This window comes from Harpia harpyja, chromosome 13 (assembly GCF_026419915.1).
Source record: "Harpia harpyja isolate bHarHar1 chromosome 13, bHarHar1 primary haplotype, whole genome shotgun sequence".
Lineage (NCBI taxonomy): Eukaryota > Metazoa > Chordata > Aves > Accipitriformes > Accipitridae > Harpia > Harpia harpyja.
In genome coordinates, this window is record NC_068952.1 from 44255910 (window position 1) to 44269285 (window position 13376).

The 13376-nt window shown below is 42.2% G+C and overlaps 1 protein-coding gene across 1 annotated transcript; it reads right to left on the reverse strand.

Moving 5' to 3' along the window:
- Window positions 1-5570: 5570 nt before the first annotated feature.
- BMP10 (bone morphogenetic protein 10) lies at window positions 5571-13142 on the reverse strand. Its single transcript, XM_052806772.1, has 2 exons — window positions 12751-13142; window positions 5571-9071 (listed from the first exon to the last, which is right to left on the reverse strand). The coding sequence occupies exons 1-2, from the start codon at window positions 13082-13084 to the stop codon at window positions 8128-8130; spliced, it is 1278 nt and encodes a 425-aa protein (XP_052662732.1). The 5' UTR covers window positions 13085-13142; the 3' UTR covers window positions 5571-8127.
- Window positions 13143-13376: the final 234 nt, after the last annotated feature.

Sequence of the window (13376 nt, forward strand, 5' to 3'; positions counted from 1 at the left end):
TAGGGCACGTTGCTTATCTCTAATGCACTAATTAGGGTGGACAGAGGAAGCACAAGATGTGCAATCAATATTATTGGGCCAAATTTGCAGCTGGTGTAAGTTGCTGATTGGCAGAGAAGTGCAAAAGAACAAGAAACAATGTGTGCTAGAGAAATCCCAAGGGAAAAGGAGAGAGTTCAGCAAGGAAAGCAACTGTGGTTGAAAGCAACTTGCTCTCTCTGCAAGAATGACTTCAAAATTGGTACAAATCTATAAGTGACATTTTGGATAGCAGGTTGTATTTGCACGTTGTCGTGCTATTTTGTGTCTATCTCAGCGGCAACCAACTACTGTAAGCCAAAATCAAATCACTTAAACCATTTCAACAGTTGGATCAGCTCATTAGTCTCCTAACTGTGTGGGTCTCAGTTTCCCATGGATCCCCACTCTAATTTTAACCCATGGGGGAATTCAGGTTGGGATTTCATAGTGCAGATCTGGTGAAGAGCAAGCACAGTAAGCAATAACCGGTGAACAGTTACGCCAGCTACCAGGACTTGTAGAAATGGTAGAAGGGCTCGTTTTTTCCTACAATAGGGTATTTGCTTTGCTTACAGTTCAGCTGGCTTATGTTTCAGGCTGTAGGCTTCTCTGTATCAGTATCTTGAGCTGGGCATCTAAAATCTGGTAATGATAAAAGCAAATATAGCACGTTCAGTATTGTAGGATAACGGGTTTTGCTTTCCCACTCTCCCAAAGCTTTGCATTTCAACTTTGCCTGATTAGCCAGCGGTGACAGCTCAGGAAATGGTTTCCACCAAATCTCACAACAACTGATCTAAAATGCTCTAATCTCTGGGAAGATAAGGAGTTGCTACAGCAAAGCCAACATAAACCTGAGAGCTATGGAAGGCTGGACTGTTGTTTAGCCGCTGTTGCTAGTTAGCTACTGTACTTGATTTCAGAGACCACCCCGTATTTAAACCTTCTCACTTAACTTGACACATCTTTTCAACACCATCTGAAGCTCACACCCTGGATAGCCTCAGCTGCACAGGGCTGAAGGACATTGTTTGGGGAGCTCTGTTGCTGCAGTGAGCATCCCCTCACCCTAAAGTCACTGCAGATATGACAGGGAGCATCTTCTGTGAAATATAGTTATGCTAATAATGAATTAATGGTACCGCAGCTGCCCATTTAAAATAAAATACAGCATATTGTCTTTGTTGGCCATATCTGGGCCATCACAGAAAATGTAGTATTTGGAGTTAGAAAAAAAAACCCCTTCTTTTCAGGAAGCATTGCTCTGTGTCACGGAAATCCATTCCTCTCATATAATTTCCTTTATTGCAGCCATGTTGACTGCTTTTATCCCTCATATTTCCTTTGTTTACTTAAAAAATGCAATCAAAGGTCCTGCTAAGTTCTTGAAATGCTTAGCAGGAGGTTTATCAATTTGCGTTGTGAACAGAATCACATTGGGCACGTACCCAACAGTGTAAAACAAGTAAGCAAACTTCCCATTTCCAATGTAAGCTCATTTGCCCTGAGCTGGATATATTGCAGTATATATGTTAGCAAAACTCTTCTATATTTTCTGGCATTATCTGTTCTAAAAAGTAACTTGGTTTGCTGGAATAATGCAGCCATATCCTAATGAATTTTGCCACCAAGGCAGTGTTGGGAGATGGAGTTGGAAGCAGAAATTTTCACAGCTAATTGCTAGCTCAGATTCTGCTCTTACTGACATCTGAAGTGACTCCTTGAGAGGCAGGAGACTAAACTGGCATTTATTAGCATGCATCTGAAAGCAAATGCGCTCAGTTGCTGCAGGAGATGTTACCAAGACCTCAGCAGGGAGAGCTGAACTCCTTCCACTATTCATCTTCTTGACAAGGGTATCAAAAGGTGGATGTTTCCCTCCACTTTTATCTGGGAAAAGAAGCAGTAATTCTAATGGCTGCTCTTTCTACTGCTTTCAACAGCCTTGCATTTCCCCAGCAAGCTGCTCCTCTGTGAGAGGGGCAGACGCGCTACGTGCCTTGAGCCCTGCTCCCCAGGGAATGGCTTGCAGAGACGTGGCCTGACAAAAAGCGTATCTTGCCTGAGCGAAAGTGGATGGAGAGTGATAGAGGGATGAAAGAGAGCAAGGCAGGGACGAAGGGGTGAAGAAGAGCGAGACAAGATGCCTGGCAGCCAGATTTGTTCCCAAAATGTGCCCAGGGTTCTGAGGTCATTTGAAAGCCTGCCCCTGTAGTGGGATGTGCAAATGAGATGATAACTCTGATAAACCTGCCTGCCCTTTTGAAATTACTGGCTTTATGGTTTATAGAAAGAGAGTTTGGGTTTGATTTTTTAATGGATGTCTATTTCAGTGGGCTTGTAGTGCAAAACTTAGCTTTTTCTTCTTACTGAGAAGATGCTTTTAAAGATGTTCATTTGCACAGCAGTAGGTTTGACAGTCTGTTTTCATTAGGAAATGTCCAGGGGTGCTAGGCCATAAACTCAGGTCCTCTGGATTACAGCTGTGCCAACTAAATATGCGACCAGACCTGGCAAGCTAAACTGGCTTAATAACAGGTTGTCACAAACCTGCCTCATTTTATCTGGAGGACGTTCAGGGTAGACACATTTGGGGTGGCTTTCATCTGTTCTCATTTAGGCACCTAAACTCTAGAAATTCAAGTGCGTATATGTTGTCCCTTTACTTGCAGGTAAGAGAAAGGGGTACTGCCCTGCACTGCCTCACCTTATCCCGTGTCAGTGCCAGAGACAGCTTCAGTGATTTCTATGCCATGTCAAGGCTTAGCCTCAAATGTGTCCCTTTTCACACCCAGGGAAATCGCACCATTACCCTGTGTGGGTCAATACGGGAGAAAAACACATTATCTCACCCTTGACTTCAAAGCAGGAGTTTAGAGTAAGACATGGGTCATGTTTTGTGGCTGGTTTCTGCTTTCTGCAATATAGGCACCTCCCTGACTGCTCTTCTCTCCTCATGTTGCCTGTGCTAGAAATACTCAGCTCTGGCCAAAATGCCTAGTCCCAGCACTAATATTCAACAATAATACACTCCATATAATAAACCTCTTCTTCCAAGGGGTGCTGATAAGAATTTCCATTTTTAGTCGAGGGCAAAGGAACCATTCAGCCTTTATTTGTTGCTGTTGCAATTGAAGAAGAAGCAGAAGCTAATTTTTTAACTTTTCCTGTAAATAGTGCATTAATGAAGACAGATGGGTCAGCAGTATAAACAAAAACTCTATCTCAAGCTAGTTTTGCTCTGGCTTTGTTTCCCAATATAGTAAGCAAACCACCACCACCCTGGTTCCCATCCTATTAACAGTGTTTGCACTCCAAATGTTGAACTGGGTTATAAGGAAGTTTAAATTAACACTGGGCTGTAGTTTTTCAAATGCTTGAAGCAGATGTTCAAGTGCCAGGAAACCTTCCTCTCTTTTTTTTTTTCCTTAAAAAAATGATGGATTTTGCTGGGGTTTGGCTCATTGTGTTTCACAGAACATACTTAACTGAACCTCTCCCGTTGTGCTGTAGGTAAGCCAGGCACCAAACTGCCGGTGGCTGTTAAAAACCGCAGGATCCTTTGATATTTCTAGATTGCTGGAGGTTCTGGTTTGCTTTGCTCTCTGAGCAGTCTAACAAGGGCAGTGCAGTAGCTGTAGCTTGGGAGGAGAAGATGGGCATAGGTTCTGGCTGCTGCTTTGGATGATTTGGGAGATGATTTTTCCTAAGTGACTTCAGTTTTGGGGAGGTTGATCCTCACACCTTTAGCTCCAGAGTTGCTGCTCACCTGGCAGGACCCACTGCCTTTGGAAAGAGGTATGTGTCCACAATATTCAGGAATACTTCTTTTTCCCGAAGACTGACATTTGGGCACCTCCAAATGGGAGCAGCACGAGCCAGCACCAGGCACTGCTAGGGAGACGGGGTGCCCTGCTTTCTTGCCAGAACAGCGTGAGGCTCTGCCCCTTCTCCCCAGGCTCCACAGACTGCCCCAAACAGCCAATCTGCCCAGAGCAAGGGGGCTGGCAGGGCTGGGGCAGCGGTGGCAGAAAAAGCCATGCTGAGCTGTCAAGCTTTAATGCTCAAAAAGCTGGTAATCTGTATCTTCAATCAGCTACGCAGGGCACCGCAGAGTGAGCCTGGACTCCAGGGATCATGCCCCCAAGAAAGGGATAATGCAAGAAAGCTTTGGGAAGAAATCTATTAAAGGAATTTTAGTCCACGTGCAGAGAGCTAAGAGGTATGGATCATTTAAGGGAACCTCAAACTTCCAAGTGCTTCGTGAAATCTGGCATTGGTGCCGAGTGTTTGCACAGGAGACACAGCTATCATGATTTCTTCCAAGACCAAGAAATGAGTAAGATGTCCTGAAGTTCATGCTCTTCTGGAGGCATTGTATGTGTTGATTTAAGAGCAGTAATCCAAGACCAAAACTCTTCCCCCAGCCCCCTTGCTGATACGTTATCCAGGCTCTTCCTCTCTTTGTATCATTTGTTTCTGCTCCCACCCCTTTACCTGTCCTATTTAGACTGCAAGCACTGCCTGGCATTTTATACAGCGTCCAGCAAAAAAGGGGCTTCATATCTGCTTACACTTTCTTATACATATTCAATTAGAAAAAGATGAAAGCAAAAATCCAACTGAAATTGGTGAGACAGCATTGCTGCCTCCTTCAGTTGCATGCAATAATTCAGAGACGGATGGATGGATGGATGGCTAGAAAGATAGATACTTCCATACTGAAGCCATATTTTTTGAAACCTTTCTAAAATTGGTTTGCACTTTTAAGTCAAGCATCTGCTAGCATGGTGATATAAAATAGATCAGAAATGAAAGGAAAATCAATGCATACTGCTATTTAATGTGAAAATAAATTCTTTTAGAAACAGAAGTCACAGTACTAATCCAGATGGTTGGAAGGAAGGAGGAAGAAAGGAGGATGGAAGGAAGGACTAAAGAAACAAAGAAAATGAAAACATGCAGTGGATTATTTTTTCAGGGACTTCTCGCTGACGTTACCAGCACTTACAGCTTGGTAGCACGGGCTCTTGTCATGCATTCACCGTGTTATTTGTGAGTGTTTTACCTATATGGACAGGTGCATTTAAAACCAAGCATTTCTGAGTTTGCAGAAGCAACCTTAATTTACTACTTAGGGAAAGCTCTTTATAAAATACCTGCCCCCATTTTTTTTGGTGTTATTTTGCCTGATCTCTGCCATCTAACTGCGTGAATATCCAGCAAATGTCTTTGCATAATTATATTCAAAGGTAAGGTAAAAGTAAGGTAAGTTTTTGCTCATAAAGCAGGCGTGCAATTCTAACAGACACACATTAATAAATGAAATACTGTTCTCAATAGTTCTAATCTCAGGTTATGAACAGCACAGGTGCAGCTGAAGGATTCAAGAGATGCTCAGTTTTCTCCCAAAATAGCACAGGGAGATACATCTCATGCTTCACAGTTTTTCACCACAAACTCTGGCTGGCTGAAATCCTCTTCAATCAGCAGTACAGTCCGTGTTTCTTTATAAAGAAAAGTTACTAGTATCAGAATACTGGCTAAAAAGCTACCATTGATATTTTTACTGATCTTGTAAAAATTCACACATGCAGGTTTACTAACTGATAAAATTACATGCCTACCCACATTTGCATTGTACTGTAACACACTGTGTACTATCTACTCTATTACAACAAATCTCTGGCAATAAGAGAGTGCAAAGGCTGCCACTCTGCTTTGCTTCATGGTCACTTGAAAATTTATAGTGATTATGGGTGATTACAGTGGGATACTTTTTATTTTTAAGGCACAGGTCCTCCTACATGCTGTTCAGAAAGGTTGGTGCTGTTCAGGAAGTGTTGGTACTGCTCAGTTAAGGACAGTGGTGCAAAAAGCACACTGGTCAGATCACTGCCACAGGAACAGTCGCAGAAAAGAGATGATAAAAGCAAATGTCAGATTATCTCCCTAATGCTGGATTATCACTCCTAACAAGGTGAATGGTTTGTCTTGGCAAATGGCTTCATAAGAATTGTGGATAGTTTTGAAAGGATCTGTGTGGTCACACTTCAACCGTTGGCTGCCGCAGTTCATGTCAGCAGAGCAAAATATCACACCTCTTACGAATTCTTTTAATGTGCCATTAACCACAGACTAAGATTGCAGTGCAGCTCAGGGTAAAGGTCTGTGAGTGCTGTCAGTCACTCGCAGGGTAAGATCTGTAGCAGGCATAAAGCAATATAGCTCCATGGTGCAGCCTGCTATCTGGAAACACGCAGCACGAGTGGAGACTGCATAACTCCACAATAAACTACACAGCTGACCACTTAAAGCAATGATGCCTCTGCAAGAGTAGTTATACATTGGACAAGACCATACATGCTCCAGAATGCTACTTAAATCACTACAGTGAGTGAACAGTTCTGTAAGCAAGGGAGGTAACTGTGGTATACGGTATTTACAAATATCTAGGGGGGAAAAAAAAAAATCAGCAACCCCAATCTCTGTGCAGCACAACTCAACAGAGAGATTCCATGTAAAATAGGATTGGTACAAGGTTTTATCCAAGTGGGATTACACACAAGCACAAAAATAAAACATTCTGTATTCTACATTATATTACAAAGGCAAGCAGTCAATAAATAGGTCAATAAATTACGGGAAGCACAGAAGAGTATGTGTGGAAATAGGTGAAACTGGTTTTAGTTGGTGCATGGCAACGTCTTTTGTGTTCATTCCCATGAAGTGTTAGAGTGGTTCTTTCAAAGACCCTTATCACTTCCAGGGAAGATACCTTTCCCTTAAAAGTGTAAAACAGATGCAGGGACAGTACAGCAGGCTCTGGTACAGTCTAAGAGAGTCAACGTCACTTACACTTCCCCAAGAATCTGACAAATTTGCAGCTTAGTATAAATAAAGTGACGGGTCTATTGTTTCTCAGCTCTGACACCTTCTTATCACCATGATTTGTTGCAGAAGAGTGGCGGAAACATGGCATGTGACTCCATCATATATAGTTTAAGGGGGGGGGGGCAATATCTTTATGAATTGACAATTTCAGCACATACATAAAGGAAAGATCCTCTCTATCTAGCTGGCACAAAGGGGTTTCCCTTTCTGTCTAGCTCTGTGCAGACTAAATGCAATACTACTTGGCCATTTGAATTGGATTACATAGCTGTATTGTATGTAGTTTACTGGACTGGGTAGGGGGACTAGTTTCTTAGCTGGTATAAACTGATAAAATTTCAAGGATTTAGGAAATTTACTGCACTTATTTCTGCCACCTAAAGCTCTGGCTCTTGAGAGACAACACACAGCTAACGCAGCAAAGCCAGCGCCGATTTACACAGGGTGCTTTTGTAATAAACATGCACAGGGGGAATTTCTTGCCATTGCACATCAAAGCACTGCACAAGCCTGGCACTGCTCCTGGGCCCATTGCTGTACTAAGAAAGATGGGAAAGGGAATGGTTCCCTTCTGCTCCAGATGCCAAATCACCCCTGCCAGTTACCTTTAACTGAGACAGGGAAAGATTCAAGAAAAGAGTAAGAAAAAAGGAAAAAGTCTAACACCTTGTCCTGCCTTAGTGATTTAGGAACTTGAGAATTATCAGGACTTAAGATCCACAGAGATAAATTAAAAAAACTAAATACATCTGAGCATGTAAAGATCTTTATAAAGATTTTACACAAAACTAAACGATCTAGGTGTGTATTGCCTGTAGTTCACCTATCTTTAATAGCTCTGGAAATCCCTATAGATGCCAATCGACATCAATAAAGTACAAAAATATGCCTTTATTTCTGTGAATTTGAATGTGCCCCTTTGGCACAAAGAACCCTCCCAAACAATCCAGTGATCTTCTCTAGGCCCTGATAGGAAAAGAGACTCAGTCATAATTTGAACAGCGAAGAACAGCAAGAAGCAAGCAATGGAACAAAATATACATTCCCTACGGTCGTACAACTTGCCCATTCCCCATAACAGGAAACATACAATTATCTGTACATGCCTCATTAAATAACCTTATTAAATAGGAAATCTGAAATGTACAAATTTACAGACTGAATCATTAAATACTTCCCCTGTGCACTCCCCTGTGCATGCGTTCCCTGCTACTATCTGCAGCCACACTCTGATACCACCATGCCTTCATATTTGAACTTGTAGGTGACCACCCCTGCATCTAAGTAGAGAATAGAGATGGGATCAAGTTTGGTGGGCACACAGCAAGCCTTGGAGGCTTTCTGGGGATTCTTCAGGTGAACCAAAGTCTGGACAATGGCATGTTTTGTTGGTGTGACGTGCTCTGTTAAGGGGTAGGCGCACACTCCATGGCACTCGTAAGCTTCATATCCTGCTGGGGCGATGATCCAGGAATCCCAGCCAATCTCCTTGAAATCTATGTACAGTGGAGTCTTTTTACAGTAGTTGCCTTTTGCGTTCCTCCGGATTCGGGCAGTAGAGTCGTAAATGATGTTGGAGCGCATCTGGAGCAGCGCCTCCTCACCAGGCTGGCCATGGAAATTGCCGACTTCCAGGTTCTCCAAGTCCAGGAGCTGCTCATGGTCTATCATTTCGTTCAGCTCTTGCTTCTCCTCTTTTTTGTCATTGCTTTGGTCATCAGAGAACACAATCAACAGGGGCACGTGCTTAGCCTCAGAGTTGATGTCAATATCGAGTTTCCCCTCTCCGTTCTGCTCCTCCCCTTCCCTGCTCTCTATATGAACTTCCAGCCGGTGCGTGGTCAGTCCTGCCCTTCGCCAACGCTTGATGGCTTCGGTGACCTCGAAGCTCTCCCACTCACTGCTTGTGCCATAGATCTGCCTGGATGCCAATGCCACTGTCCTTCTCTCTTCTCCTACCCCCATACGGTCATTTTCCAGCACTTCAAAAATGGTGACCTTCCGGTCAAGCCCATCGTAGAGCATTTGGTCCCTTTCCACTAAGGTGTAGAGCCTCAGCTCTGCCATGGTGATTTCTTCATGGTGAGGGATGGAAACATTGAATAGAAGAGGGTATTTCCGAATTCCTGTAATACCAATAGGGTGGGAAGCCAAGTCTGGAAATGACAAAGATCAAATATTTTAGAAGGATGAATACATCCAGCAACACATGCACTGAAGATCATCTGACATGTTTTGCATTGCTTGGTTTCAAACAGTTCCAGGAGAGTGTTTTTTCATCATTTCCCAAAACTGTTCTTGGAAAAAAAGACGACTTTATTTTAGATGTCTAACGACAGCAAGGTCCCAGACATACTATAGACCGTAAACCTGGATTTATAGATCCTCCTCCTCTCCCCATACCTTCCAGGGACTTCCTTTTCACCTGGAAGGCTTACATATTAAAAACGTGTTGCCTAATACTGAAATACAAATCACTTCCAGGTTACTGCACAGCAACTGTTTTAACAAATGAGGAAAAACATTCATCGGTGTAGGAGAGAAAGGGAAGAAGGATATTTCACTGGAGTAAACATGAGATGGGTGACATATAAGCTGCATATGCAAGAACAACAGGCTGTATCTGTGTCTGCTTAGCTTTTTTGTGCTAGCAAGTATTCCCTTCTGCTGAAACATCCCTCAGAAACTGAAAAGGCCAAGCACTAAGGGAGGGAAAGTTGCTTTGGAAGATGTAAAGGCTCTTGGTTAGGAAGAGCAGGCGGTGAACATCCAGTGTGAACCACCAGTCAACAGAAATCCTGCCACAGACTCAATGGACTTCAATTGAGCAGTCAAACAGCTGTACTTAGCCAGGCACTTTTGGCAGCTTTGGTTAATAAAACATATAAGAACATAATATCTGCTTGTCAGTCAGGCTGTCTGTCCTATCTGCGTTGTTTGTTTATACGTAGGCAATATGCATTTCTTTACACAATGCAGGAATCTTAGCTAATGATTGTGTATTTGTTGCTGAATTACTGTGCTGTCCACTTGTAACTTGGAAGACAGATTAGGACATAGGGATTATGGGTAACATTTCTGCAAAGGCAAGCTACTTGTGACCTATTACTATCTTAATCTCTGACTTCTCCAATTTTGATGTTTGTAGAAAAACGACACTGATAAAGCTGCAAGTATTGGCCATGCTCCATCAGTGCACTCAAGCAATCAGTTAACTTAGGCAGGTGCCTCAAAACTGAAATTAAGTAGGACAATTCATGTGCTTTTTTTTTTTTTTTTCCATTTTGCACTTTCGTCTGTTCATATATTTAAAAAATGAGGGGTGATTCTGCTTGCATTTCCCTACCTGTCAATTGATAAAGGTGGGAGCTGAATATGCTCTGCACAGCATCAGGGTAGGAGCAGACTGTGAGCTGAAAGACAATGCTATTCAAGCTTAGCTACAATCTCCACACTGGAAGTGATCTTCGGGATTTCTGAGACCTTGATACACTAAAGCAAGTCTCCAGTGATTACATATAATGACAGCATGGAGAAATACCACCTGACCATATAGAAGATGAGCACAAGTAATTCACCAGGAGGCAGGGGAAGGCCATGCCATATGTAAGAAGCTGGGTGAATGCTATCAGGGCATAAGAAGTGTTTATTTCTAAGTCAGGATGTGACTGTGGGCTTTAGCTAGAAAGTCTATAGGGTGAAATATCTCCTACTGTTACCAGTACACCCCTAGCAGGGTCAGGAAGGCAGATCTGGAGTCCGCAGGAAAAGAAAAATTTCCCTTAAGACCTTTATTCAACTTTTAAGAACTGATTACAGTCCCATTTACAATGGAGATGTTATGGTCCATGGCTTAAAACAAAGAACTAATTCCAGCCATGCAGCATGTTGTATTTCTATAATGTTCTTATAACAAATTTAATAAAGGATTTAATGGATAATAATGAAACTACCATTACTGCCAATTTTCAGTAGGCAGGTGAACAAAAAAATTCCATGGTATGATCTGTTTCTGCTGTCCTGATCATTGCAAGTAATTAATTTCTCTATCAAAAGAGCTTGTTAGCATGAAATGGATGGTTCTTAGTTATACAGACTTTCAAGACACATAACAAACATTAATTGCATAGCTCCTCTAACTGCATACGTTTATGAAGCTGTCTTAACATCAGTAGTCTCACTTCGCAGCTTGCTGGTTTGGACTGGAAGAGGCGAGAGAAATACAAAAATGACAAAAAGTTCAGCCAAGTTTACTCCAACTGGTGCAGAACTTCTGCAGTGATGAAGTAGGCATCGAATGTCATGGTTACAGAAAGGCACAGAACTGCAAACCCTAATGTTTTACTGGCAAAAGGTCGGTCTGTACCATTTGCAATGCTGCAAACCCGAAAGAACATCGGGTTTGCCAGTGGAATGACTTCAGATTTACATCATTAAACCACACTGTATTTTATTCTTTAGCACACTGTACTTGGCAATTTTTATCCCATTTATTTTTTCCAAATAGTGCAAAAAGAGAAAAGAACAACACGCATTTCTGCATATGCCTTCACTCATGCTGATGAGCAGTGACAGGAACAGTGGTTCACATGAGTCACTGTTCACCAGTGGTTGTAACTGGTTTACCAACAACCCTTCAATAAATTTCTCCACACTGGAGGAAAGAATATGTAAAGAAGATTTAAACCAGTGTAGTGGCTCCTCAAACCAGAAACATATTGCTGGTGAAGAGTGCCTGGGCCTGGCAGACGGACAGAGCAGAACAGAGCTTTTGGATTCTCTGCTTACATCTCACTCCACTGCAAAACTGAAGTGACTTGCACATAGCCTCTCCTTATAGTTCATAATTTCAAAAGTGAAAATGTTAGAGAAAAAGGAATAATGACTTTATACTTCATTAATTAGACAAACAAAGGATTATAGAAGCCCCACAGCAGTTTGAATAGTTGCATGTACCCCTGAGTAGTTAAAATGAATCGAAGCACTTGTGTTTGCCAAGTGGAGTTATCTGTATTTGGAATTGTTTAGTTGAAAAATGTTTTTAACATAAAACCTGTATTGGTGCAAATCGGTATTGACAAACTATTGAATTGTTAGCACTGAAACATTATCTTGTCCTCACTGAACTGAGAAGAAATGCTGAAGCAGAAACATATAGGGAAACTACCTAAGGTCACAATTAGGCTTCTTCAGGTTTTGGGGGTTTTTTTTGTTTGTTTGTTTTCTTTGTTTTTTAATAGGAAATATTCTAGTCCTCCTAAGTAAAATCTAAGGGTTATCCAAAATTCTGTTTCACATATTTCTATGTATTTTTGCTGGACTGTGCTCAGATACCAAAGGAAGAAAATGTTACAAATGCCATGAGCATCAAGAGTGAGAGGATATTAACAGAAAGCCATATTTGGTTAAGCTCATAATAGGAAAATATTGCACCTTTGAACAGTGTGTAAAAACATTTCTTGCATTAGTTTCAAATATTACTTAAGGTATCCATTTGAAAAATCAATCAGGTAATTGCGAACGATGTGCGTCATTATGAGGATAATGAAAACGATGCACCTAAGTTATACTTGGTGCTGCCCAAACATTAAAGAAACATCTTCCTCCAAAACCTTACAGTCTCAAAAGCAAAGGACGAGAGATCTATCTCACAAGAAGTGGGATCTGGGTAACCCTGGTACATGTAGTGTTAGCTGCCTATTTCCAATGCCATCCTCACTGAAAGGCCTTTTTTCCCTTAGTATGGTTCATGCTCCATGCCTGGTAAATACATTTCACGCTGACTATAAAGATGCTCATTTCTATTTACTTCTCCTAGAGATGCCCATATCTTACCTTCATTTTTGAAGCTCCTAATAATATTTGCGGATGGCATAGATGTCCTATCGGTGGCAAACCTGTTGTACAGCTCTAGCATGTACTCTGGCGGATCCACCTTGGCCGTTTCATGCAGGGGAATGTCAGAGAGGTTCAACGTCTTCAAAAACTCGTTTTTCATATTCTGAAGCAGCGTGTTGAAATCAACACCATCCTGCTCGGAGAGAATCTCGTCGAAAAGAGGCACGTCTTCCTCCAAGGAAGAGTGCTCTAAGCTCAGGATGGGACTGCAAGTGGCAAGGTGAATCAAGAGACAGAGGACAGCCCACAGCTGGAGGACTACAGAATCCATGACTTCGCTCAAGCTTCCAACCGCACTCAACAAGCTCTAGCTCTCGTGTGGGCTAAGTGGTGGTTTTATCCCCTGGGTTGTACACGGCTTGTGTCACAGAGAGATGACAAGTTTGGAAGCTCTTGTCTTGAAACTTGTGATCCGTCCTGTCTGTCTCCCCCTTCCCCCTCCCCAAAACCAGGTCTCGGTAATTGGATATGGCTTGCTCTCTTCTATGGTCGCCTTGCCTCTCTTATCTCGTGTAGTGTAAGCTGTTCACCAGATTTGTTGCTATCTCGCAATCCCCTTTCCC